Consider the following 25,467-nt stretch of genomic DNA (forward strand, 5'->3'; position numbering starts at 1 on the left):
AAAGTAAGGCAGCCGACGCCATTACATCAGTTTTTCTTGCCCTAACCTGTCAGGACCCCCCAAAGTAGGAGGTCAGGTTCTAGTGGAAGACCCCACCAAAAAGTCCCTTGTAAGAAAAGAAAGAGAGTAAAGGGGGATGGAGGGAGGGAAACTGGGACTGCAACAGTGAATACACTCGAACATCTACATTTATGGTAACTGCACACAACTGTAGTATGTTCTTCGTGTTTTACTGTTGCAGTCATCACATTTGGGTAGATTCCCAAAGCTGAGGAAATGGGTGGAGACAGTCAAGGAAACTAGGGGTTGGCTAGGATGCCCGGCAAGACTGCAGAGGCAAAACCTGCTCTGGATTTGGAGAAGAGAGGCAGGTGGTAATCCTTGGTAAAAGTGTGAACAGATGTCCAGTTGGCAGCCTCAAGGATGTCCCTGGTGGGGACTTGTCTTAGAAAAGCTGCAGAGGTGGAGGCTGCTCTGGTGGAGTGTGTCCTGACCCCCTTGGGGGGAGGCTTTCCATGCTGTTTGTAGCAGAAATGGATGCAGTGTGATATCCATTTGGAAATAGTTTTCTTGGAGATGGCTTTGCCTTCTGCCCCTGCAGCAAAGCTAACCAGCAATTAATCAGACTTTCTAAAGGATTTAGTCCTGTCCAGGTAGAATCTGAGCTGTCTGTGCACACCTAGAGAGTGAAGAATCCTTTCCCCCTTGTTCTGGGGATTAGGAAAGAAGGTGGGCAGATGAATGGATTGGTTGAGAGCCACACTGGACACCACCTTGGGCATGAAGGACAGTTTACTTCTGAGGGATACCCTGTCTGCATGTAAGATGATGAAGGGGTCCACAGCCATGAGTAGTTGCAGCTGAAGTGATGGCGAGAAGGAAAGCTGTCTTCTAGGAGAGAAATTTTAGCTCTGCAGAAGAAGCTGGTTTGAAAGGGGGCAGGGTGAGCTTTTCCAAGACAAAGTTAAGATCCCAAGCTGCCATTGGTGCCCTTCTGGGGGGCCTCAAGTTGCTAGCCCCACTGAGGAACTGTTTGATCAAAAGGGTGTGAAAAAAGGGGCTGCTCAGTGGGAAAATGAGCAGAAATAGCACAGGCATGAATTTTTATAGAGAAGAAGAAGAGACCACTGTGTAGTAGGTCAGCTAAGTAATCCAGAATGAGAAGGATGGAGTGCTGTGCTGTATTGGCTCTCTCAGCCTGATTACAGGTGCAGAACTGTTTCCATTTATCTGCATAAGATTTTCTGGTGCTAGGACGTCTTGCCTCATGGATAAAATCCAGAACCTGTTTACTTAGAGTGGCAGATTGGTTTGGGGTTAGGGAATAAGCCAAGCTTCCAAACTGAGCGTCTGCAATTTGGGATGCATGAATTCCCCCTCCCTCTGGATCAGGAAGTTGGGAATCTGAAGAAGATGCCATGGAGGCAGCAGGGACAGGCTGCACAGCAAAGGGTACCAGTGTTGCCGGGGCCAGTCTGGAGCTATAAGAATGGTCCTTAGTTTTTCCTCCCTTATTTTGAGCAGTACCCTGGGGATGAGAGGTAGAGGAGGAAAGGCATAGACCAATAGACTGACCCAGGGGAAGGACAGGGCATTCACTTTCCAAACCATGCAACAATGCTTCCTGGTGCAGAATTATTTGAGCTGATGGTTGGTGTGGGAGGCAAAGAGGTTGACCTTTGGGGTTCCCCATTTCTGGGTTAATAGGGTGAAGGTACTTCTGTTGAGTTGCCACTCATGTGGGTCCAGAAGGTTTCTGCTTAATTGGTCTACCAGAGAGTTGAGAGACCCTGGAAGGTATTGTGCTAACAGGTGTAGTTGTATGGAAGAGGCTGTGAGACAAAGAGTCAGGGCCAGCCTACACAGTGGGTAGGAGTGAGTCCCTCCCTGCTTGTTGATGTACCACATCACAGTGGTGTTGCCTGTTTTGATCAGGAGAACCCCTGGAGAGAGAAGGTATTTGAAAGCTTTCAAGGTGTGCTGCACAGCTATCATCTCTTTTTGACTGATGTGCAGAGGGATTTCCTGAGGGCTTCATTGGCCCTGTATGCACCTGCCGTCCAGGTGTGCACCCCAAGTGTAGTCTGATGCATCTGTGGTGAGGATCTAGGTGGCGGGAGGTGGGGAGAAGGGCGGTCCCTTGTTGTGGGAGCATGCTGTTGCCCACCAAAGAAATTCCTTTCTGAGGCAAGGAATTCTAGGTAGAAGAGTTTCCAAGTCTTGAGAGTGTTGACACCAAAGGCTTTTTAGGTATCACTGAAGTTTCCTCATGTGCAGCCTGGCACATGGAATGAGTAGTATGCAAGATGCCGTGAACCCCAGATTTTGCAGGATCTTCCTTTCAGATAGCTGTGGCCGGGTGACTAGTTGAGAGAAGTAGGTTGTCAGGAAAATTTGTTTATCTAGTGTAAGGAATGCCATCTGGGATGCTGTGTCCAGACTTGCTCCAAGGAAGATTATCCTTTGGGTGGGTACTTGTTTGGATTTTTTTTGTTGTTGATTGTGTATCCTAGGGAGGTTAGTAGTGTCTTTACAAAGGCCAGGTACTGTCTGCCTGAATAAGGCAGTCGTCTAAGTATGGGTAAATGTAAATATTTCTTTGTCTGCAAAAGGCAATGGCCAGAGCCAGACATTTTGCAAAAACTCTGGGAGCAGTAGATAAGCCAAAGGGAAGCACAAAGAACTGAAAGTGTTGAGATTCTGCCCTGAAGCGGAGATATTTCCTGCATGATTCCCTGATAGGAATTTGGAGGTAGGCCTCTTTTAGATCTAGGGCTGCTAGCCAAGCATCCTTGGAAAGTATAGGTAGCAGCTGCTGGAGGATGAGCATTTTGAATTTTGGGATCACCAGGTAGGTGTTTAGAATTGATAGATCAAGTATGGGGTGCCAGGTGCCCTCTTTTCTGGGCACCAGAAAAAGGTGGAGTAGAAGCCTTGGCCTATCTGTTCTGCAGGAATGTGCTCTACTGCTCTCATGGAGAGAAGGAAAAGGATTTGCTTTTGAACCTCTGCCCACTGATTTGGTGGTAGATGTGGGAACCCTTTTGGGGTTGGAAGGGTATGGAAGGAAAATTTGTATCCCTGAGACAGGTGCTTGAGTGAAAAGAGAGTTTTCCTCCTAGGGGTAAGTGAAGCTGGGCAGAGGGGGGAGGATGAGAGTCATTGTGAGTTTTTACCATAAGGGTGTGGCTTAGAACTCCCTGGTTTTGAAGTGGAGGTAGTCCATTGCTTAGATCTCTGCATTCACTGGGGCTGCTATCTGGGGGGTCTGTTTCCATGGGGCCTAGGCTGGGCTGGCTTACTCGGAGCAGGAAAGGACCAGTGCTTGGAGGGACAATGCCTGCTGAACCTAGGGGGCTGGACTTGTAAGAAATCCTTAACTGTTTGCATAGATTTTGCTTTTTCTTCCATCTTTTTTAAGGCCTCTTCTGCCTTAGTGCCAAATAAGTTATCTTTGTGCAAGGGGGCATCCAACAATTTAGATATGACATGGTGTGGCAGGGGTTGTTCCTTAAGCCATACATGTCTTCTAATGACAAATCCAGTGACTGCTGCCCTGCAAGAAGCTTCTAGGGCATCAAAACCACAGTGCAAAGTGTTTAGTTACTTGGCTTGCAGAACGCATTAAGTCTTGTAAATCTTTAGATTCTGCCCAAGCAGGTAGGGAAAACATTTTTTGTTTAAGGAGTTCTAATGTATGTTGCTGAAATTTCAGCATATGGAACTGACAGTTTAGTGCCCTGATAGCAAGAGTAGCTGAGGTGTATACTTTTTTTACCCCATCTGTCCAATGCTCGGGAATCCCTATCTAAGGGAGTGGGATTCTCAGCAGAGGTTGCTTTAATCCCTTTTGGCCCTTGAGAAAAGACCTCAGGGTCAGCTGCTGGAATTTGAAACTGATATTTGTGTGAGTCAGGGACTCTATAGTACCTGTCTGGTTTTCTGGGAGCAGGAGGTAGGGCATCAGGAGTCAAGCTGGATTCAAGAAAAACATCATCCACAACATCCAGGACTGGGGGGATGGCCAAGGGTCTGTGTTGTGGAAGATCTAAGAATTCACTGAGTCTCTTTTTAGACTGAGGATAGTCCTGACTCTCCTACTGAAAATGCTCAAAAAAAGTATGCAGGGTTTCCCCAAAGGAAAAATCCTCTGGGGGAGAGGCTGAAGGAATGGAGTCCTCTGCATCAGAATCCGCATAAGTGGAGAGGGGTTGCATGTCTTCATAGTCAGAAGCATCAGATTCATCTGACTCTTGTTCAGACAAAACTACAGGGGACAGATCTCTTTTCCTTTTTTTGAGGGGGTAGCTTGGCTCCCCCTGATCAGCATTATAAGGTCTTCCACCATTTTAAGCATTTGAGACTGAAGCAAAGTAGGAGGTGCCTGAGAGTGGGTCATCGGTTTCTTGGGTGTGGTTCGGACCCTGGGCCTAAGAAACTCTGTCGTTTTTGAAAGAACAGTAGTCGCGAAAGAAGACGACAGTTTGTGTCGAAATTCGGTAGTGCGAAGGACTTCCTCGGAAGCCAATGCCTGCTCAGCAGCTCAGGACCCATACAAGGTAGAGACGACAGCAGGATCCTTAGTCGAAGAAGAGTTTTGCGTCATACCGGACTCCGAAAGGATGCAGGTAGTGGCCTGCAAATCAACAGAAGTGGGCATCACGGGCTGCAAAAGTGCCTCACTGAGTACCGGTGGACTGACGACTAGCTTAACGGAAGCATCGTCGGTAGGTGTGGACCTGTGCGGTCTGTCTCTGTCTTTATCTTTATGTTTTTTCTGAAGATCACCTATCGGATGGCTTACCGAAGCCATATCGGAGTTCGAAGACTGTAAATGAAAATATCTGGCTACAATAAGGGCCCGACGACGGATAGTTCTGGTGTTGAATAAAGCACAGAAGTGACAACGGGGGACATCGTGGTCTGGGCCTAAACAAGTGACGCAGTAAGAGTGTATGTCTTGGTGTGGTACTTGCTTTCTACAGGCGAGACAATTAACTTTTTCTGACATCGGTTAGTGCAAGAAAAAAGAATCCCCAACAGGGTACTTAGCACTAGAAGACTTCAACTTCAATTCGGAGACAAATACTCAGGTAGCGGCTGACTGGCATTTGTGCAAACTGCTTCTGCTTCGGGCTCCACGTTAAGCAAGACTGATGTAATGGCGTCGGCTGCCTTACATGACCTGACATCAGTCCTCAGGTGACAGCAACCGATGCAGAAATACTAAGCCTCTGGTATTCTGGCCAGCCGAGGGCTACCCTGGCAGGGATAACCCAAATGTGATGACTGCAACAGTGAAACACAAAGAACATCTGCAAAGCCACCAAGTACAAGAACAAGACACCAATAGGGAGGGGGTGCGTGGGAAACTAAATCAGTTATATGATACACTCCTTGGCAGGAAATCAGAACAAACAGATGTTTAACAAATGGAGAAAATTTCCAGGTAATACCTTACACACAGTGAAACTAGCTAGAAAAGATTTACAGTGTGACAGTAAAAACCTTATTTATCAGGCCATGTGAGGCAGACAATTTAGTACAACCGTGTAGATTAGTATATAGCTATAAAATACAGTAAAAGGTATGGAACAGACAATAAAAGTGCTATAAATATCTAGAATAAGCAATAACTAGTAAAAATAAGCAAAAACAGGATACTTAATGTTATATATCACAGATCAGAGTTTTGCTCAATGCCCCTCCTCCGATTAGCTCTGTGTGAGTTACCATCTGACAAACTACATAGTTTTAAATCATTCAAAAAAAGATAAGTCTTTACGTTTTGTTGTTTGCTGGGAGCCAAATTGTAGCCATGATCTAATTTGTTAAGCAGACAGCTTTAATGGGTTAAGGGCAAGACTAAAGAATAGTGGTGACAAAGAGTCACCCTGGAATATCCCCACTGAATTTTGATCCCTGGAATTATATGACTTGTATATGAGCTGCAAATCTAGCTACAGTCTTGTAACACTGTTCTAGTTTAGATTTTAGGGTGGCCTGGAAGTAGGTCAAAAGGGAAGAACCACATAATTGAGATGGGAGTAGGTATGAAGCAGCAAGCATGACTATGGTGGATACAATAAGGAATTTTTTGGATGTATATAGCACTGCTAGTTTTTGTGAGTTTTTTAATACTCTGTATATGGAGGTCATATTTGAGGCATCTACTGTAACCCCCAGCAGTTTTGTATGGGGCGCTACCTGAACTGGCTTACTGCTTAGGGATGTGCTCTTAAAGTTATTTTTCTCATGGGTATCAGGGAAAAAGAGGACTTTGGTTTTCTCTGGATTAAAGAGTTGCTGGTGGTTACAAAGCCAGTTTTCAAAAGAGTTAAAGACATAATGTGTAATATTTCCTAAATTTTCTAGATTGTCTGAAGAAAGACTTAGATGGAATTGTTTGTAGACTGTACAATGGATGCTTGTTGTATAGAAGCATGAAGAGTGTTTATAAAGAAATTAAATAGAAGAGAACCAAGGACAGAACATTTTGGTACACCTGTAATGATGGGTTTGTAAGGAAAAAGGATGGAATTCCATTTGACTGCCTGGTAGCATTCTGACAAGTACTTATTAAACCACTGAAGAGTACGATGTGAGACGCCCATTGTGGATAGTTATAGTAGGAGGGTATTTTATGAGATATAGTGTCAAAAGCTTTTGATAAGTCTAGGAATAATGAAGCTACGAGTTGATCACTATCCTTGGCTTTATTTACATTATCTGTAAATGTTAGGAGGGCAGTTGTCATGCTATGGGCAAGTCTAAAACCATGTTGAGTATAGGTTAGCAACTGTTCCTTTAAGAGATGCTGGAGTAGTTGTTTATGGGCAGATTTTTATTATATTTTTGAGAGGGTAGATACGATAGCAATGCGTCTGAAATTAGATATCACGGTAGAAGTGCCACAGCGTAACAGTGCAGGACTATTCAAAAAACTCCTTACATTCTCCCTTTGTAAGCTGGAGTTCACAACCCTCTAGACTTATGCCACAGTTCACCATTTTCCGTTTACACCTGTACATTCCAGGTGACCCTGATGGTAGAAAGTCTAAGCTTGAAATGTATCACCGCAGAAGCTAAGAACAGATCAATGAACCCAATACTAAAACCAAACATTAATAAAAGAACACCTTCTGAGTTCACAGACTAGTCTTTCCCTTAAAATAATTAGTCAGCCAGTCATTAAACTCCTTTTAAAATAATCTTAGTATGTATATACAAGGCAGAAAATACCAACATGGAGTTACAGGAAATGCGTTATTAAAGGTCAGCACTTTGTAACCTATGAACATGCAGGCTTTGTCTGCTTAAATCACAAAATAAGGAGAGTCAAAGCCCTTCACACAAGTATCACCTTCCCTCTCATGAGTCTGCCCTTTTCTTGGTCATCTACCCTCCCTGACAAGGCAAGAAAGAACTAGCAAGCCCCCCAACCTCTCTCCTTCTCCTGACCCCCACCCTGCAAAATATGATCAAAGACATACTAATAGTCTGTTACAGTCTTCTCGAATAGCTGTCCCAATAACATGAAACCAATATTTCATATGATAGTATAAATGATACAGTTTAAATCTACACTTTTATTTTAGCACTACTTATAGGGTCAGGTGGGGCATAAATGCAGTCAACAAAACATTTATCAAAATACTGTAGGTGTATTAATGGTGCCTGCAAAAATGTACACACAGGTAAGTACCTTGATAACACAGGAACTAAACCATAGTATCCTGCTTCAATAACAGATGCTGAAGTCCTCCAAGATGTCCTACAAAAACACATTATAGAGAACAGTAATGATCTGTTCTGGTAGTGGCTTTAAACCAAATTTACTGTACCCAACAGCGTTTGTCACTCTCTTTAACTGTCTCTTTATAACCATGATTGTGCAGCTTCACAGAAAGACCACAGCCAGATTTGCACTTGTACTCACTACAGATCATCACAACACATAATGCACCCACCTAGTCAAATTAATACATAAACAGGAATCTTAATCCAAAGGCCTAGTAAAGTAACACATATACTATCAATATGTAGATAGTCAACAGTTCCACGTGTCTCCCGTAATTTCAACTAAACAAAAGGTGCCTAAGCAAGCCAACAGGTCTGAATTTTTACTGTATTCCATACTGCCTTTCTCACAAAATATTTCTCTGGGTTTATTTATTAACTCCACCCCAATTTCTCTGCTACCACTCCTTACTGCTTTGGAGTGTATCTTCGATATAGATCACAACATGTATATCATACACACGTCATATCCCTTAAACTTCCTTCTGTGTTGAAACACCTAGTCATCAACTTCCAAGGCACAGTTGCTTCAAAAGTTCAAAAGGCACACTGAAGTTCTGAAAATCTGAAGATATTCTGGCAAGACAGAATAGAAGCACAGTAATATTTCTTACTGTATCTAAACTCTACAAGCCAAGGTGTAGTGTTGTGTAGAAATGATACATTTTTGGAGTGGCACATGAGAATTTAAAAATACTTCTGCCTTCTCTTACCAGAATCAATTCTAGCCTGTCTTCGTGCAGCGCACTCTTCAATCCGAAGTTTGGGAATTCCTTCGGCAACGGCTTTTGCCATTCCACCACATTCTTCAATCTCATTTATCAGCTTGAAAATGAAAGAAAAGAATTAGCTTCCAATAACAACGTGTAAGGACTTGATCAGATCGAATATTTAAAGACAACATAAAACAACAAAGAAACTAGTGTTCTGTTAATCATGCTAACACAGTAACATTTGTGGAAGTAAATGTTCCAAAATTTCCTTAATCTGTCTGCCCCTACATTAGAAGCATACAAAGTATAATGCTAAACACTACCATAGGAAAGTAAGACTAGGCTTCTTAACATCCTCACTTACAAACAGCCTAGCACGTATGAACCCATTACGCTTAGTAAGTAGAAAATTATTTCCTTTACTGATAAATAACGGTAATGTCTCTCTACAGAACCTCATAAATTTCAGCATCTGGAGCAGTGCTTCATTTGAAAAGTTACTTACAAAGTATCCTGTATTGATCTTTCACCATGTTCTTCACCACCCTCTGCAGCTGTGCTTTATAGTCGTTATACAAGTAAGCATTCAGTGTATCATTTGATTTATGAGATGGCTTTCTGCATTGAAGGCTTTTCCCATCTTCAATTACCCTTGACAATGAAGTAGATCATTCCTTTAAACAAATGCACAAAATATACCAGGGCTCCAACTTAAAGAAATAAACAAGCCTCACAGTCTGCTGCCCCCCACATAAAAAAAAAAAAAAAAAGACAGATAAAGAGTTGAGCTGCTACTGGATCATTCGGATGTTTCTAACCTTACATTTTGGAGGGATTCAGAAACAGTTTACTGTGATGTGGAAACATTAACTCAGAAGGTTTCTGTATTGTAAGCCTTAATTATTCATACACGGCTCCTCCACTGCAGTTTCACTCTTGAAGTGGCCAGAGCACAGTGAGCGGTCTTACCAAGGAAGCTGCACAAAAGGCTAATGTGAATTAGACAAGTACTCTTCCCCGGAAATGGTGCTTGCAGCAGGTTATAGGGGAACAGCAGTTCAGAAAATTACTCATCCAAGGAGGAAAATGTGTACGTCATCAAAAAAAAAAACCCTATGGGAATGGTCACTGCTCATACCCCAACTACAAGTAGGTATTGCAGAGGTGTGTGTATGTTTTTGTACATTGGCATGACCGCAGGGTAATAAATGTGCCTGCATAGATTTGCATGTGTGTGCGTGTGTGTGTGTGTGTGTGTGTGCGTGTGTGTGTGTGTGTGTGTGTGTGTGTGTGTGTGTGTGTGTGTGTGTGTGTGTGTGTGTGTGTGTGTGTGTGTGTGTGTGTGTGTGTGTGTGTGTGTGTGTGTGTGCGCGTGTGTGTGTGTGTGGGGGTGGGGGTGATTGCTCTGTGAGAATTAAGTATAACGAAGCTGTCTTAGTATGTATATGTATAAGTAAGTATAAATTTGTCTCAGTATGCGTAAGTGTATATTTACATCTAATTTATATTTACATTTTTTTCCTGAGGTAGTGAACTGTCACAGCATAACCAACTGCAGGCTCAGCCTGGATTACAACAAAAATATAACAATTACATCCAACAGTGAAACACACAAGTAATACAAACAAGTCACAGAAACTAGTCTCAAAAATAGAGAGATACTACATACAAACTTTATACCATGCTAAGGTGTACATTTTACAAGCAGAAGAGTGGACTCAGAGTAGCAAGAAGAGAGTAAGAAAAAGGTGTAGCTCTGGAAATTAAAGTGGGTCAAGTACAGTTGCATATGTCCTACTTACCTGTAACAGCAGATGTTCGTAGAACACACTGCCTTACTGGCATTCGGGTAGTGGTATCCTGTTACTCTCCTCTGACAGTACAGTAATGCTCAGAGTCCCTCCCACTGCCTGTCTGTGGGTGTGAGGAGCAAATCACCTGACAGTAGAGAGCTGTCTTACACACCCAGAGACAGGACCCTTTCAATTTTCTAGGGTCCAAAAGGAAGAGAAGATGGAAATGCAAGCTTTGCAAACACCTACTGTTCCAAATTAAAAAACACACACCAAATAAATGCCAAGGAGCAGCAGTCAAAGGCAGCTCAATCGGCAAACTGTGTATATCCATAAAGGGGGTTGGTGGGTGGAACTGCCAGTAAGGCATTGTGTTCTACAAACAGAATTGTTGTGTAAAATATTACCATAACCATAGATGTCCTTCTCTTCCATGTTGCAGGATTCTAAACATGAGGGATCCTGCGCCTGAAGTGACCCGAACATCCGGTCCATATACAAAAGCTTAGCTTGGTTGCTGCATGGTGCATGGGACATCACATGTAGGTACCATAAACCATGGGCTATAAATGTGACATCTGCACACACAGACCTCAGAACTGAATTCCCCAGCTGGACAATAGTCTAAGGGAAGCTGATCAGGATGTCATCCAGAGAGGGAAAGTTAACTGAATATAAAGCAGAAGAGGAGGCAGATGTCTTAGTGTGGATAGGAGGGAGGAATAGGAATACTGCAGCATGGAAGAGAAGGACATCTATGGTTATGGTAAGCTTTTACACAACTATTCTATGTCCTTCTAGTCTCATGTTGCAGTATTCTAAACATGAGGGAGAGTACCAAAGCTCAGCATGTGATATGGGTGGTAGAAGAAGAAGAAGGACAACCTTCTATGAAACCATGCAGGATGGCTTTTGCAAAGTGTGGACTGAAGACCATGTGGCTGCCTCTAGGATAGTGGCAATATCCAAGCCCTTGAAAAAAGCCCCCGAGGAGGCCACAGTCCTAGTAGAGTGGGCCCTCAAAGTGCAGGGAAGGTGTTTGCCATGGAAAGAGTACCAATAGGTAATAGTGTTGGAAATCCAGGAAGAAACTGTGTTTGCAGACAGCTTTCCCCAGGAACCTGGGGTGAAACTGGTAAGACTTCCTGACATTCTTAGTCTTGTCCAGGTAAAATCTAAGTTGCTTGTGAACATCAAGGGAATGGAGCACTCTTTCTCAAGTCATTCTATGGAGAAGGAAAGAAAGTAGGCAGGTGGACGGACTGGTTAAGCGAAAGTTCATTGACTATTTTAGGCAATGAAGGATGGGTTTGTGCGAAGAGAGACCCTATCTTTATGAAATATCAGGTATGGTGGGATAGCCATGAGTGCCTGTAGCTCGGAAACCCTACTAGCCGAAGTTAGGGCTACTAGAAGCACTGTTTTCCAAGTACACATCTTCAGAGAGGCTGAGACTGTTGACTCAAAAGGTGCAGTGATAAGTTTTCCAAGAATGTAATTCGGGTCCCAAGGAGGGGGACTGGGTTTTCTTGCTGGCCTGAGATGCAGCACACCCTTAAGAAAAAGCTTTACCTCTAATTTGGATAGCAAAGATGGACTGAGAGGTAGGCAAGTGGAAATAGCTGATAACAGACTTTCACTGAGGGTTAGGAAAGTTTTTTCTTAAGTAGTTCACACAAGCAAGACAAAACTAGAGGTGCATCTGCCTGAAAAGGATCTAGCTGTTTATGAAGACACCAATTGCAGAACCCTAGTAGTGGGTTTCCTGGTCTCCTGCAAGACCAAAAGTGCATCCTCTGAGTAAATATTTCTAAAAGGGATCAGAAATTTATCACCCCACAGAGTCAATTTGAGGGTTTGTAGTTGTGGGTAGATGAGAGATCCCTTCTGTTGTGTAATAAGGTCCACCTTGTGAGGTAACTTGTGGAAATTGCCCTTGGCTAGTGAAAAAAGAAGGGGGAACCAATGCTGCCTTGGCCAAAAGGGGGGCACCAGCAAGATTTTGGGACTGTCCTGTTGAATCTTCAGCAGGACTTTCGGTATGAGAGAGAAGGGGGAATTGCATAAAGAAACATCCTCTTCCAGCAAATTGAGAATGCATCCACCCTCCATGCCTGAGGAGAGGGAGTCCTTGTACAGAATAGCTGTGATTGTCTGTTCTGAGGGGAGACAAACAGATCTATTTGAGTTTTACCCCACCGGTGGACTATATCTAGAAACACATCCCTGTGCAACATTCATTCATGGTTCAGAGATATTGGCCTGATCCGCATGAACATTGTTTTGTGATGAAATGTGAACTGTCTGCAGCTTTACCTTGGAGAGGTTGGCCATTTCCCAGGCTTGGATAGCCAGCCTGCAAGGTAAGTAGGATTTTGTTCCCCCCTTGTTTGTTAATGTACCACAGGACTGTGGTGTTGTCTGTGAAGATTTTTCGAGGTCCTGGGTGCATGAAGGGGAGGAATATTTTTAGGGCTATGATAAGGGCAGTCATTTCCCTGACGTTTGTGTGTTTTTTCCTTTGATGGGGGTCCCATTGTCCCTGAACATTCGGACCATTCAGAGTTGCTCCCTACCCCAGATCTGATGCATCGGCGTACATCTGTTGAGCTGCAGGGAAAGGCTGTAGAGGTAATCCTGGGTTCAGGTGCACTTGCTGGATCCACCAATACATCTCTTTCTTGAGACATGGAAGGAAGGGAATCTGAAATTCTAATGGGTGGGAATGCTGGGACCAAACATTCTTCAGATATCAGTGAAACTTTCTCATGTGTAACTTGGCTAGGGGCAGCATTGGAAGTGTGGCTGCCATGAACCCCAAGAGATGTAGGAACTCCCAGAACGAAATGCAGTTGGCTAGGAGTAGGTCCTTGAAGCATGAGGTTGAAGATGTGACCTTTTCTGGGGGGGGGGGGGGGCTTCTTCAGATCTGTCCTTATTCTGCACCCCAGGAACATCTGATCTTGTGATGGGGTCAGGGAGGACTTCAGCTTGTTGATGGTGAAGACTAAGCCTTCTAGGAAGGAAATGGTAAACAGTAAATGCCTTTGGAGGGTATTTGGGTGATTTGCCTGGATAATGAGATTGTCTAGGCATGGGTAGATCTGAATGCCTTTTGTTCTGCAAAAGGCTACCACTGGGGCAAGGCTTTTTGTGAATACACTTGGTACTGTGGACAAACCAAAAGGCAAGGCTGTAAAGTGATAATGCATGGATTGCACAGCAAAATGCAAGTATTTGCGATAAGATGGGTGGACAGGGGTGTGAAGATATGCATCCTTAAGGTCTAAAGTGGCCAGATAAGAATTGGGGATCAACAGTGGGAACCAGAGTTTGAAGGGAGAGCATGTGGAAGGTGGGAACATGGAGAAAGAGGTTTAGGAGGGACAGGTCCAGGATAAGTCTCCATGGTCCATTCTTTCTTGGCACTAAGAAGAGTCTTGAATAAAACCCAAGGCTTTCCTGTCCAAGTGGGACCTTTTGAATAGTGTCCTGATGGAGAAGACCTGTGGGATGATGTGAATTTGGTGCTTTGGAGGGTGTGGGATTCCATTTGGGATGGGTTTTTCTTTACATGTCATGAAATATCCTTTTTCCACTACTGACAAGACCCAGTTGTCTGAGGTGATGTGCTGCCACAGGGGAAGACAATGAGAGAGGTGGGCAGAAAGGAGAAGTTTGTTGGTAGGGGTCTGACAGTCACGCATTGTTGGACCTGCCAGGAAAGGGCTGTCTAGGAGTAAATTGGGAGAAGGCAGGCATGGCAGAGGATGATTTCCTGACACCTTTTCTTTGTTTTGAAGAGGGTGGTGTGGAGGCCTTCCTGACAAATCTGGGTTTAGCAGGGTAGTTTCTGTGAAACTTTGGCACTAGTGATACAAAGAGATGCTTGAGGTCCTGCAACTCTTTGCTTTTCTCTTGCAGGGTCTTAAAAAGCTCTGCTGACTGTGTACCAAAAAGAAAACTGTTATCAAGTGGAGCATCCATGATTTTATTTTTGAAATCACCAGGTAGAGGTTGTAACCTAAGCCAGGAGTACCTCTGATGTACAGAGGCAGAGGCAACTGATCTAGATGATGCTTCAGCAGCATCATAGCTGCATTTTATCGAGCGCCTAGTAACCTGTGCAGCCAATGAGAGGGTAGAAGCAACCTGTGCTTCACTGTGGGAATCAGGAACAGAACCGAGTTGGTATGAGTTTGATAGTTGATGGCTCTGAAGGCCACGGTTGACGATGCATAAAGTTTCTTCCCTAACCTGTCCCTCATTTTGCTGTCTTGATCAGAGGGAAGCAAACAATAACAGGGAATCTATCTGGATTGCTTATCCAGTGAAACAGCAATTATAGCAGGGTCTGACAAGGGGGGGGGGGGGGGGCTTAATGAGAAATTTGCAGTTGTCAGGTACTTTATAGAACCTGTCTGGTTTCATTGGTGCAGGTGGCTGAGAATCTGGAGCTTTGGAGGAAGAGGCAAAGGCATCCAAGTATGCAGGGATGACTGGAGGGATGGCTGAAAAAGAAGGGGATTCCATCTAGCGAAGCTAATAATATCTTTTTTGAACTTTTGTCATTTGAATGGAATCCCACTTGAAATACTCCCTCATTTTGGTAATTGTTTCCCCAAATGTAATGTCTTCTGCTGGGAAGTTACCTTCTAGGGAGTCCTCTGCCAGTGAGCAGTATCCTAAAGGGGAGACCAGTTGTGAAGTATAAGAAGGGGACTCATCAGAAGATGAAGAGAAAGATTTCTCTTCTGGAGTTTGAGGCAAGGGGCCTAAGGATGCAGGCTTGGGGCTCAAGGGCTGGCAGAGCAGATGGGGCCTGCGAAGTTGCAGTCCTAAGGGCCATGAAGGTCTAGAAAAGGGACTGTAAAAATGCTTGTCAATCTGGGATACCCTCAGAGGAAGTAGACAATTGTTTAGTTCTTTGCTTCTTTTTGAGTGATGGCGTCCTAGGTCCGGTCTGAGTAGGCGTAGATAGGTCGGAGAAACTACAGTGGTGTCCAAAATGGAACCAGCCGTAGTCACCAAAGCCACTGGACGTATCTCAGCCCCTAGATTGGTAGCTGGTGGGATGTCTGAATCTGGAGGCGCAGGCATTTCCTTAGGCCTTGAAACTTTGGCCTTTTTCTTAGGCGGTTCGGCCTATACACCAGACATTCGTTTCCATACCCAAGGCTATTCTCTAAAGGCATTGCTTCTCAATGAAAAGATTAAGGGCTAATAGACGGCTGCGTAGCGTCTTCAGGATAAACAACTGGAAAACAGAGCAGGATTTGTAGTCGTGGGAAGGCCCTAAGCAAAAGAGGCAGAGGTCATGGTTGTCTTTGTGTGGGATTTGACGTCCGCAGTTACATGTTCCCTTCCTAGATGACAAGTAAAAAATAGCAACCAGAACTAGGAAAAAAATAAAGGTTCCCCAATGGGTACTTACCTTTTTATATGTCTTTGGCATGGAACAGAAAGAGCGAGCCGACATTCGACTGGCGGCAAAGCAATTCTGAGGTGTGTGTGTGCGGACATCACATTTATGGCACATGGTTTATGGTACCTACGTATGATGTCCCACACACCATACAGCAGCCAGGCTAAGCTTTTATATTTGGGCCAGACGTTTGGATCACCTGAGGTGGAGGATCCCTCATGTTTAGAACACTGTAATATGAGAAGAGAAGGATATTTAGAAGTTATGTACTCACCATAACGTTCCATCTGAGTAGGTAGTTCATTTGTCTGCAACCTGTGGGTTACGGATCCGATATCGGATCCGAGCCGGCAACTTGTTTCAAGCTAATGGATCCGAGCTCCTAGCTCCTCCCTTCACCCATAATCCCCTGCTAACCCTCCATGACCTCAGATCGAGTTTGCCCCTCAATATATATCCAACAAAGGATATCTAACTACTAGTAGATCCGAAGAAGGTCAGGGGGAAGGAGGGGGGGATGGTTGCAGACAAATGAACTACCTACTCAGATGGAACGTTATGGTGAGTACATAACTTCTAAATCTGAAGTAGGATGTTCATTTGTCAGCAACCTGTGGGACAGAGTCCCCAGCTACCTGCACCTTGGGTGGCCATCATGGAAGGATATTACGAAGCATCGCAGAGCCAAAGGATGCTCTCCCTCTAGAAAGCACGTCTAGTTTGTAGTGGTTAATAAAGGTATGAGATGAAGCCCAAGTGGCTGCAGAACAAATATCATCCAATGGAACTCTAGACTTGAAGGCCGCAGAGGTAGAAATGGAGCAGGTGGAATGAGCACGAACTCCTTCTGGTGCGGGTGTACCCGAGGCTTGATACGCCAGTAGGATACATTGGGAAATCCAGCGAGATAAAGATACTTTAGAGATAGCTTTCCCCAAGTTAAATTTGGCAAAGGAAATGAACAGCTGGTCGGATTGTCTATGGCCAGCTGTTCTATGAGTATAAAAGCGAAGCTGCCTATGAACATCTAATGAGTGCAGCTTGTACTCTCCCTTATTCTGATATTTAGGGAAGAAAACCGGTAAATTTATGGATTGATTTATGTTGGTTTCTGATGCTATCTTGAGAAGAAAGGAGGGATTGATCCTGAGGTACACTCTATCTGGGTGAAAGATCAGGTAAGGAGGCTTCACAGAGAGAGCCTGAAGCTCCGACACTCTTTTCGCTGAAGTGATGGCTGCAAGGAATGCTGTTTTCCATGACAAGAATTTGAGATCTACAGAAGCAGCGGGTTCAAAGGGTGGAGCAGTCAAGGCTTGAAGAACTAATATAAGATCCCAGGGGGGCACGGCTTCCTTTACAGGGGGTCTAAGTAAAAAGGTGCCCTTGAGAAAGGTTTTACACAACTTGGCCGACATCAAGGGCCCTGTATCATGTCCCACATGGTAATGTGATATGGCTGCCAATTGCACTTTGACAGTTGAACAACTAGCGCCTTCCTGAAAGAGTTCAGTTAGGAAGTCTAATATGGATGGAAGAGTAGCCGTAAAGGGATCTAGATCGTGATGCTCCGCCCAGATGGAAAAACGTTTCCATTTACTGTGGTACACTTTCCTGGTGGAGGGCTTATGCGCTGCCACGAGGATGGCTTTGACTGGTGAAGAGATACCGGGAGTCCTAACTAGGAGTGGAACTGGAGCAACCAAGCTGTCAGTTTCAGATTGTCCAGGTTTGGAGTTGGTAAGTTTGACGGATGGGAGATGAGATCCGGAATGGGATCTAGAATCCAAGGGTGATTCACAAGGTGAGACCACAGGTAAGGGAACCAAATTTGCCGAGGCCAGAATGGGGCAATGAGAATCATCTTGCTCCCCAACTGCGAGGCTTTCTGTAAGAGTTGCATCATTAGTGGTAGAGGAGGATAGGCATAGAGTAGACCGGGTGGCCAAGCATGCACCAGAGCGTCTCTTGGAGTTTCCCCTGGAGGGGGGATTAGAGCGAAGAAATTGTCGCATTTGGTGTTTGATGGAGATGCAAAAAGATCGCAGCAGGGTTGCCCCCATGTTGCGAATATCTGCTTCGCTACTAGTGGATTGAGAGACCACTCGTACGGGGTAAGAAGGGTGCGGTTGAGCTTGTCCGCTAGGATGTTGGTCCTCCGCGGAATGTGCGTTGCAATCAGAAAGCGGTTGGTGGAGATTGCCCATTCCCACACTCTCATGGCTTCGCGGCATAGAGGGTAAGATCTGGTTCCCCCCTGTTTGTTGATATACCAGACCACCGACATGTTGTCCGACTGAATTGCAATCGTTCCTGTGGGGAGGAAGCCCTGAAGTGCTTGCAACGCCAACAGCACCGCTCTCATCTCCAGAACGTTGATATGCAGGGAGGTCTCTGTATCGTTCCACGTGCCTTGGACTGTCCTGCCTGAATAATGCCCCCCCCCACCCGAGGCGGGAAGCATCCGTGGTCACCGTGGCGAGAGGGGGAGAGGTGCAGAAGGGAGTATGGAAGTTTGAGGCTTGGAGCCACCATAGTAGCGCCCTCCTGCAAGCCTTGCTGATAGCAATGGGATGGTGGAGAGGAAGGTATAGAAAGGACCATTGCACTAGCAGAGTCCATTGCAGTACCCGCATGTTCAAACGGGCGCATGGAAGGAGCGTAATCGCTGCCGCCATGGAGCCTAGTGCCCTCAGGACCAATTCCGCTGGTGAAGCCTCTGAATGGAGGATAGCCCACACATGAAGTTGTAAGTTCCGGATTCTCTCGGAAGTTAGGAAGGCTCGCAAATCTCTGGTGTCTATTCTGGCACCTATGAATTCTATGACCTGCGTTGGAGCCAGTAGAGATTTGCCGACGTTGATAGTAATGCCTAACTGTGGGGCTAGATGGAGAAAGAAGTCTCTGGCTGAGCAAAGTAGATGCCTTGTTGGTGCGGTCAGGAGCCAGTCATCCAGGTACGGAAAGACCTGTATTCCCTGGAGTCTCAGGTGGGCCGCAATCACTGCTAATACCTTGGTGAACACCCTGGGGGCTGTGGTGAGGCCAAAGGGAAGGACCCTGAACTGGTAGTGACTGGCCCCCAGCCGGAAGCGAAGGAACCTCCTGGATCGTTTGCCCATTAAAATGTGGTAGTACGCATCCTTGAGATCTATAGAGCACATCCAATCCCTCAAAAGGAGGAGAATAGATTGAAGAGTGACCATCCGGAATTTTTCCTTGGTTACTGACAGGTTCAAGCGGGAAAGGTCTAGGATCGGTCTCAAGTCCCCCGTCTTTTTTGGCACCAAAAAGAACCTGGAGTAGAACCCTAATCCGAGCTGGTCTTGGGGGACGGGCTGGATGGCTCTTTTTCTTAGCAGCTGCTGAATTTCTGCAGCTGCGGCCTCCCTCTGATCGGGTGGTACATCGGGGAGGTTCTTGGATTTGGGGACATGGAGTATTGGTATTTTGTACCCTATGGATATGATGCGAAGCACCCAGCGGTCTGTTGTGATGGACTCCCATGCTGCTAGGTGTTTCGAGAAGCGCCCCCCGACTGCCTCAGGAGTGGAGCAGTCGGGCAACCACTCAGGGCTGCTGCGCGGGCCGCTCAGAGAAAGGTTCTCTGGACCCAAAGTTTCTTGGAGCCCCTCTGCCCCTGGGGCGGCGTCCTCCCTGTCCACCTCTGCCATGGTAGGACTGGTTGTCTGGAGCTGGTTGGGAATGTTGTGATTTTCGGAACCACATCTTCTTCTGACCCTTTTGGTTCCTCGAAAAGGACCGCTGGGGAGCAGAGAAGCGGACTCCGACGGCAGACAACGTCTTCCCGTCCTTCTCGCTCTGGACAAGTGTCTCGCGAACTGTTTTGCCAAATAGGGCAGAACCATCGAAAGGGGCGTTCGCGAAGGACGCTTTAAAGGGCTCCACAAAATTGCAATGACGGAGCCAGGCCTGACGTCTCATGACTAGGCCTGCTCTGCTAGCCCTAGCGGCTCCCTCTGTGGCGTGGGACAATAGCCGCATAGAGGTGTTTGAAATCGATCTCAGAGTGGCCATTCGGGTGGAGTACAATTGTTTGTCATCCTCCGACATGGACTCAGGGGGGGATGCAGCGTATTCTTTGATAAGATCCCGCTGCATCCTGATGACATGTGCCATATAGTTCAGAGACCTTACCGAGAAGGTCGCTGAACTAAAGACTCGCTTCCCTAAGCGGTCCATCAAACGGGACTCTTTGTTCGGTGGATGGACTGAGGGGCTCTCCTGAGCCAATTCCCTCTTTGTGGCTGCCGCCGTCAACATGGCATCTACGGGGGGCCCCTTACTCCAATGTGATCGGTCTGAGGGGGGGCTAAGAATCCTATCCGGGCGTTTCGGTATTGGCTCCATGGTGTCCGGATCCTTCCACGCCCTGGTAGTAATGAGGTCCACCAGGGGGTCGGCCGGAGGGGACACCCAAGAGGTAGACGGGCCTGCCTCGAATGCCTCCAGAAACACGGACTCATCAGAGGAAGACTTGGGGCAGACCACCCACCTCTGATTCTCAGCATCTCCATGATGTCTCCAAAGGAGACATCCTCAGGGGGCGATCTTGGGGAGCCTTCCCCTTCCTCCAAGTCCGTGTCCTCGGTTAAGGACTCAGGGGAGTCCACGTGCCTCCTTTTGCACTTATGCTTATGGGGAGCTTCCTCGGGGGGACTGTCCGAGGAGGCCTCGCCAGCAACATCTTGTTCCAATGGAACCATCTGTGACATCGAAGCAGGCTGTCCCTTTGGCCGGGTGATGGAAGCCTGGCCCAGCAGAGAGGGAGTGCAGGGAGGAGCCAATGCAAGGACCGAGGGTCCGGATGCTCTCAACAGAGCCCTCTCCACAACATCGAAGGCCGAGGGAGAGCCACTCTCTAATGGATCCGAAAGTCGGCTCCCACTCGGATCCGATGAAGGGATCAGAGCCGGCGCCGAGACCGTCGGATCCGAGGGACCAGTGTGCTCCGACCTGGACAGAGCCGAAGGCACACTGAATCCCCCGGATCCGAAGCTCGGACCACGGCTCCGAGAGGTCGGATCCGACAGGCTCGAGGGCAGGGTCGGATCCGAAGTACCAAGTACTGTCGGTGCCAACCCACCCCCGGCTCCAACGCTGCTCAGCTCCGAACGCTTCGAACCCAGATAGCGGGTCAGAGAAGGAGCAATAGGGTGGAAAAAGGGTGTCGAGCTCCCCCCCCGGGGGGGGGGGGGAGGCAAGAGCACTCTCATCTGCAGCTGGGCCTGGATGAATCTTCGCATCATCCGGCCCAAGTCTGCATCAGATAAACTGAAATTAGATCTCGAAGAGGCCACCGAGGCAGGCCTGGAATGCCGCCTCGATGACCTCGACGGAGATCGGGTCTCCTCCTCCTCCTCGGGCCCCGGGGAGAAACAAGGGGATCGGAGCTGAGGAGGAGGAGACCTAGAAGCAGTGGAGGGAGAAGCCCGCTTAGCTGGCGGGGCTGAAACGGAGGTCTCGGCCTGCCGCTTGTGGTGCTTCTCCCTCCGTTTCTCCCTCCTGGCCTCCCTGTCCTCCGACACTTTAGCGGGAGTTTGAGTCCCGGACGGAGGCAGGGGGGCAGGAGTGGCAGCGACCACAGGCTGTGGTGGAGCCACGGGAGCAGCAGAGGTAGCGGAGGCCGAAGCCGAGTCCGGGGCTAAAAGTCCCGCCAGGACCAGCTTCGACCTCTGCTCTTTCAGTGCCCTGGGGTTGAACGCTGCACAGATGGTACAGCCTGAGGTAAGGTGTTCAACCCCAAGGCACCGAACGCACCGAGTGTGGCCATCAGCCGGGGAGAGCTTATGGCCACACTCGGTACATTTGGAAAATATGGCTTTTGGGGCCTCAGCCATTTTTTTTTTTTTTTTTTTTTTTAAGAAAAAAAAAGAAAAACAACTACACACACACACACACACACACAGGCCCCAAAAGAAACGCAACACACACTCACACACTAATGACCAGCGAAGGGAGGGGTAACTAATTAAAGAACAAAAAATAAGGAGCCTAACACGTACACACTTTTACTTGATTAATTTTAACTAAAAAAGAAAAAAAAATTCTGACAGGAAAGTACAGATCCAAGTAGTAAAATTTTCACTTAGCTGATGAGCTCAAAAGGATCCAGCCATCCACAAGTGCGGCAAACTAGATCTGAGGTCATGGAGGGTTAGCAGGGGATTATTGGTGAAGGTAGGAGGTAGGAGCTAGGAGCTCGGATCCATTAGCTTGAAAAAAGTTGCCGGCTCAGATCCGATATCGGATCTGTAACCCACAGGTTGCTGACAAATGAACATCCTACTTCAGATCTAATGTTACAGGTACATAGGACTTCTGCAACTGTACTATGTTCAAATAACACACTGCCTTACTGGGATGTGGGTAGATCCCCAAAGCTCACCCAACCTGGAAGGAGGAAGGATAAGGTATCCAGGAGCCCCTTGGAGAATGCTCCTAGTAAAGCCTGCTCAGGATCTAGAAAAGGCATGTAGCTTGTAGTATTTTTTAAATGTATGGAGAGGACCAAGTTTGCTGCCTCTAAAATGCTTCAAGTCCACTTTTTTCCAATGTTTCACTTTAGAAGGAAAAGGCCCTTGTGCAATGTACTTCTGCCTTGATTTGCCTTGCCATGGTAGATGTAACAAAAACAATACCAGAGGACAACCAGTGTGTAGCTGTTTGCTCAGAGATAGGTTGACTTTACTCTGCCTTCCTGAAGAGTTTTGTTCTGTCAAAATAGTACCGGAGCTACCAGCGCACATCCATGGTATGAAGTATCCTCTCTCCCTTATTCTTAGATTCTGGGAAGAACACAGGGAGATTGACAGAATAATTGTGAGTAAATTGTGAGTCCAGTTTCTGCATGAAAGAGTGGTTAGTGCACAAATTAACCCTATCCCCGTGGAAAATGAGGAAGATCACACTATCATGAGAGCTTGCAACTCAGAGTCTCACCCTGCATATGTCAGAGCAATAAACGCAACAGTTTTCTGTCTTAAAAGCTTCAGATCAGCCTGAGCAGCAGATCTGAAAGGTGGTAAAGTCAAATTTTCAGGACATAGTTGAGATCCGACGAAGGAGGAATCTGCTTATGTGACAGTCTCATATGCAATACTCCTTTCATGAACTGCTTTACCAAAAGAGAAGAAAAAAAGAGGGAGACCCATAGGTCAGCAAGCATAAATGGATGTTAAATGCACCCTAATGGACTCGTACAATAAGCCAGCTTGAAGTAGCTCACACAAACATTTCAAGACCAGAAGGATGCTAACCGCAAGGAACCCTCAGTTGCCATTCAGGCACCACTTAGAAAACCTCATCCATTTGTAAACATAGGATTTTCTAGTAGCAGGTTTTCTGTCCTCTAACATCTGCTGCACATCTTCATAAAACAAATACCTAAACGAAGTTGAGATTACATCATCCAGGTTGTCAGTAGTAGATGCTCCAAACTGGAGTGAACCAGTTGCCCCCGAGCAATCCCAGAGTGTGAGTAAGTATGTGGTAATTGCCCTTGAACAATACCAAGATAATCTGATCAAAAGGGGGTCACCACAATGGTCTTTGGCATTAACATCTTAATCTTCAGAGGTACTTTGTGAATCAGTGGAAAGGGTAGAAAAGCATACTAGAACATTCCCATCCAAGGAAACGATAATGCATCTGTCCCCCAAGTATTGCTGCAAGGATGTCGAACAGAATTTCTCAAGCTGTCTGTTTTGAAAGAAGGCAAACAGATCTACTAAACGCATTCTCCATATCTGGAACAGATGTTGTGGGTCTGCCCAAGATCTGTTAAGTCTGTCTGCCACAGTGGTTGCTTTGACAGGATGCATGATACCTACAGAGTCAGAGAATGTAAAGCCAGCACCCAGGCCATTACTACCAACTGGCATAGAAGGTATGGCCTTGTACTCCCTTGTTTGTTGAACCACCTCATCACTGTGGTGTTGTCTGTAACCACAAGAGGACCCGGAGTCCATAGGTGGTGAAAGACTTTTAAGGCATGAATCATCGCCAATATTTCATTAATATTAATGTGCTTCTGTGCACCCTTGGACCCCCAAGTGGCCAACACTTGCACTCCCATTGACAGCTTTCCCCAAGCGAAATCATACAGATCTGTCTGGGCAAACTGTGCCTGAAGAGGTGGGAAGTAGGGAAGTCCTGGAATAATACTGAATTGTGCTCTTCACCACTGTAACACTCAGCTGATGAAGGCCAGCAACAACAACTGGGATTCAAGGGAATTTAGGTGCTGGGTCCAAAAATTTCATACACACCACTGAATTTTCCTCATGTGGGGATGGGACAGTGATACTATGTGAATCAAAGATGCCATCAGTCCTACAATTTTTAGGAATTCTCTTGGAGAGGCAATGTTCATCTTGCAGAATTCCTAAAACATCTTCTGTTAGGACAGGACCCTGTCTAAAGGAAGAAAGGCCGCTCATTTGTCAGTGTCAATTAAGCACTCCAGGAAAAAGAGTCTTTGCAAGGGGGTCAGGCATGACTTCCAAAGGTTCAACTTGAACCCAAGCTGGAAGAGTATGGTCCTGACCTTCTCTAGTTATTCCAAACAAGTGGATAGACTCTGCACAAAACAGCAAGTCATTCAAGTAAGGAAAAGTGTGAATGCTAAGAGTCCAGCAATGAGCTACTACCTGAGCAAAGCATTTGGTAAATCCCCAAGGTGCAGCAGATAGCCCAAAGGGCACTGCAGGGAACTGACAGTGTGAACCAGACATAATAAATCTATCTCCAGAAGACGAGCAATGGGGATACAATGTCATGCATCCTTCAAGTTCAGAGTCACCATAATGCAGTGGTCTGGCAGAAGAGGAAGCTCTATCTGCAGGGTGAGCATCGTGAACTTGGGGACCTTCGCAAAAGTATTCAGAAAGATTAGGCCTAACACTGGTCTCCATAACTACTCATTTTTGGGGACCAGGAAAATTCTGGAGTAGTAACCTTTCATTCTCTTTGAAGGAGGGGCCTGCTCTATGCCCCCCACCCCCACAGAGTTCAGCATTTGCCAGAGTACAAGAGGGAATAATGAAGTCTGACCCACAAGTGGAAGGGGGAACCCTCTTGAACAGAGGTAGATGTTCCTTCCACTGCCACCTGTAACCTCTGCCAATAAAGATGAACAACAATTTGTCAGAAACCACTTACAGCTAGACCGCCTTGCTGAGGGCTAACTTTCAGGACTGGGCACCTGGAGGGAACTTGGAAATGAGAGAAGCCGAGCCTCAGCGCAGTCATAGGTTAGACATGGGGTTATTCTTTTTGGGAAAGGAATCCCTCATTAGGTATGGAGGAGTTCTCGTCCAGCCATTTCCTTTTGGTAACTTGGTTTTGGATCCTTGAGAGGCTGAAGGATGGTGAGAGTGCCAGAGTTAATCATAACCTGGGTCTGCACCCCGTAATTAGCAGCCTGAATAATGTATTTCACCACAGCCATCAGCATGGGTGAAAACAGTCAAAGACCTTTGCCTTGTATCATGTTGGGACTTGTGTCTCTGTTTTGCATGCATTACAACAGTGGAAGAATGCCCTGAAGAAGAAATACCAACACTTGCAAAAGTTTCTGTACCCAAGACATCTCCTGCACCCAAAGAATTTGGTTCTTCTTTAACTGAACCAGGCAATGGTACAGTCCCGGAGTACGTATCTGACCATCGTGTCATACTCAGTTGTGGTACTTCACACACCATGGGACCTAGAG

General features: G+C 46.2%; 1 protein-coding gene across 1 annotated transcript in view; it reads right to left on the reverse strand.

The window, feature by feature from the left end:
- The window catches only part of MMUT (methylmalonyl-CoA mutase), a 726,274-nt gene that overhangs the window by 403,415 nt on the left and 297,392 nt on the right, over positions 1-25,467 (reverse strand). The window contains exon 7 of the mRNA XM_044062658.1: positions 8,514-8,625. Within this exon, the coding sequence (XP_043918593.1) occupies positions 8,514-8,625 (112 nt within the window). The remainder of the gene's footprint in view (positions 1-8,513; positions 8,626-25,467) is intronic.

Source organism: Protopterus annectens, chromosome 2.part1 (assembly GCF_019279795.1).
Source record: "Protopterus annectens isolate FY-2018-M chromosome 2.part1, PAN1.0, whole genome shotgun sequence".
Taxonomy (NCBI): Eukaryota; Metazoa; Chordata; order Ceratodontiformes; family Protopteridae; genus Protopterus; species Protopterus annectens.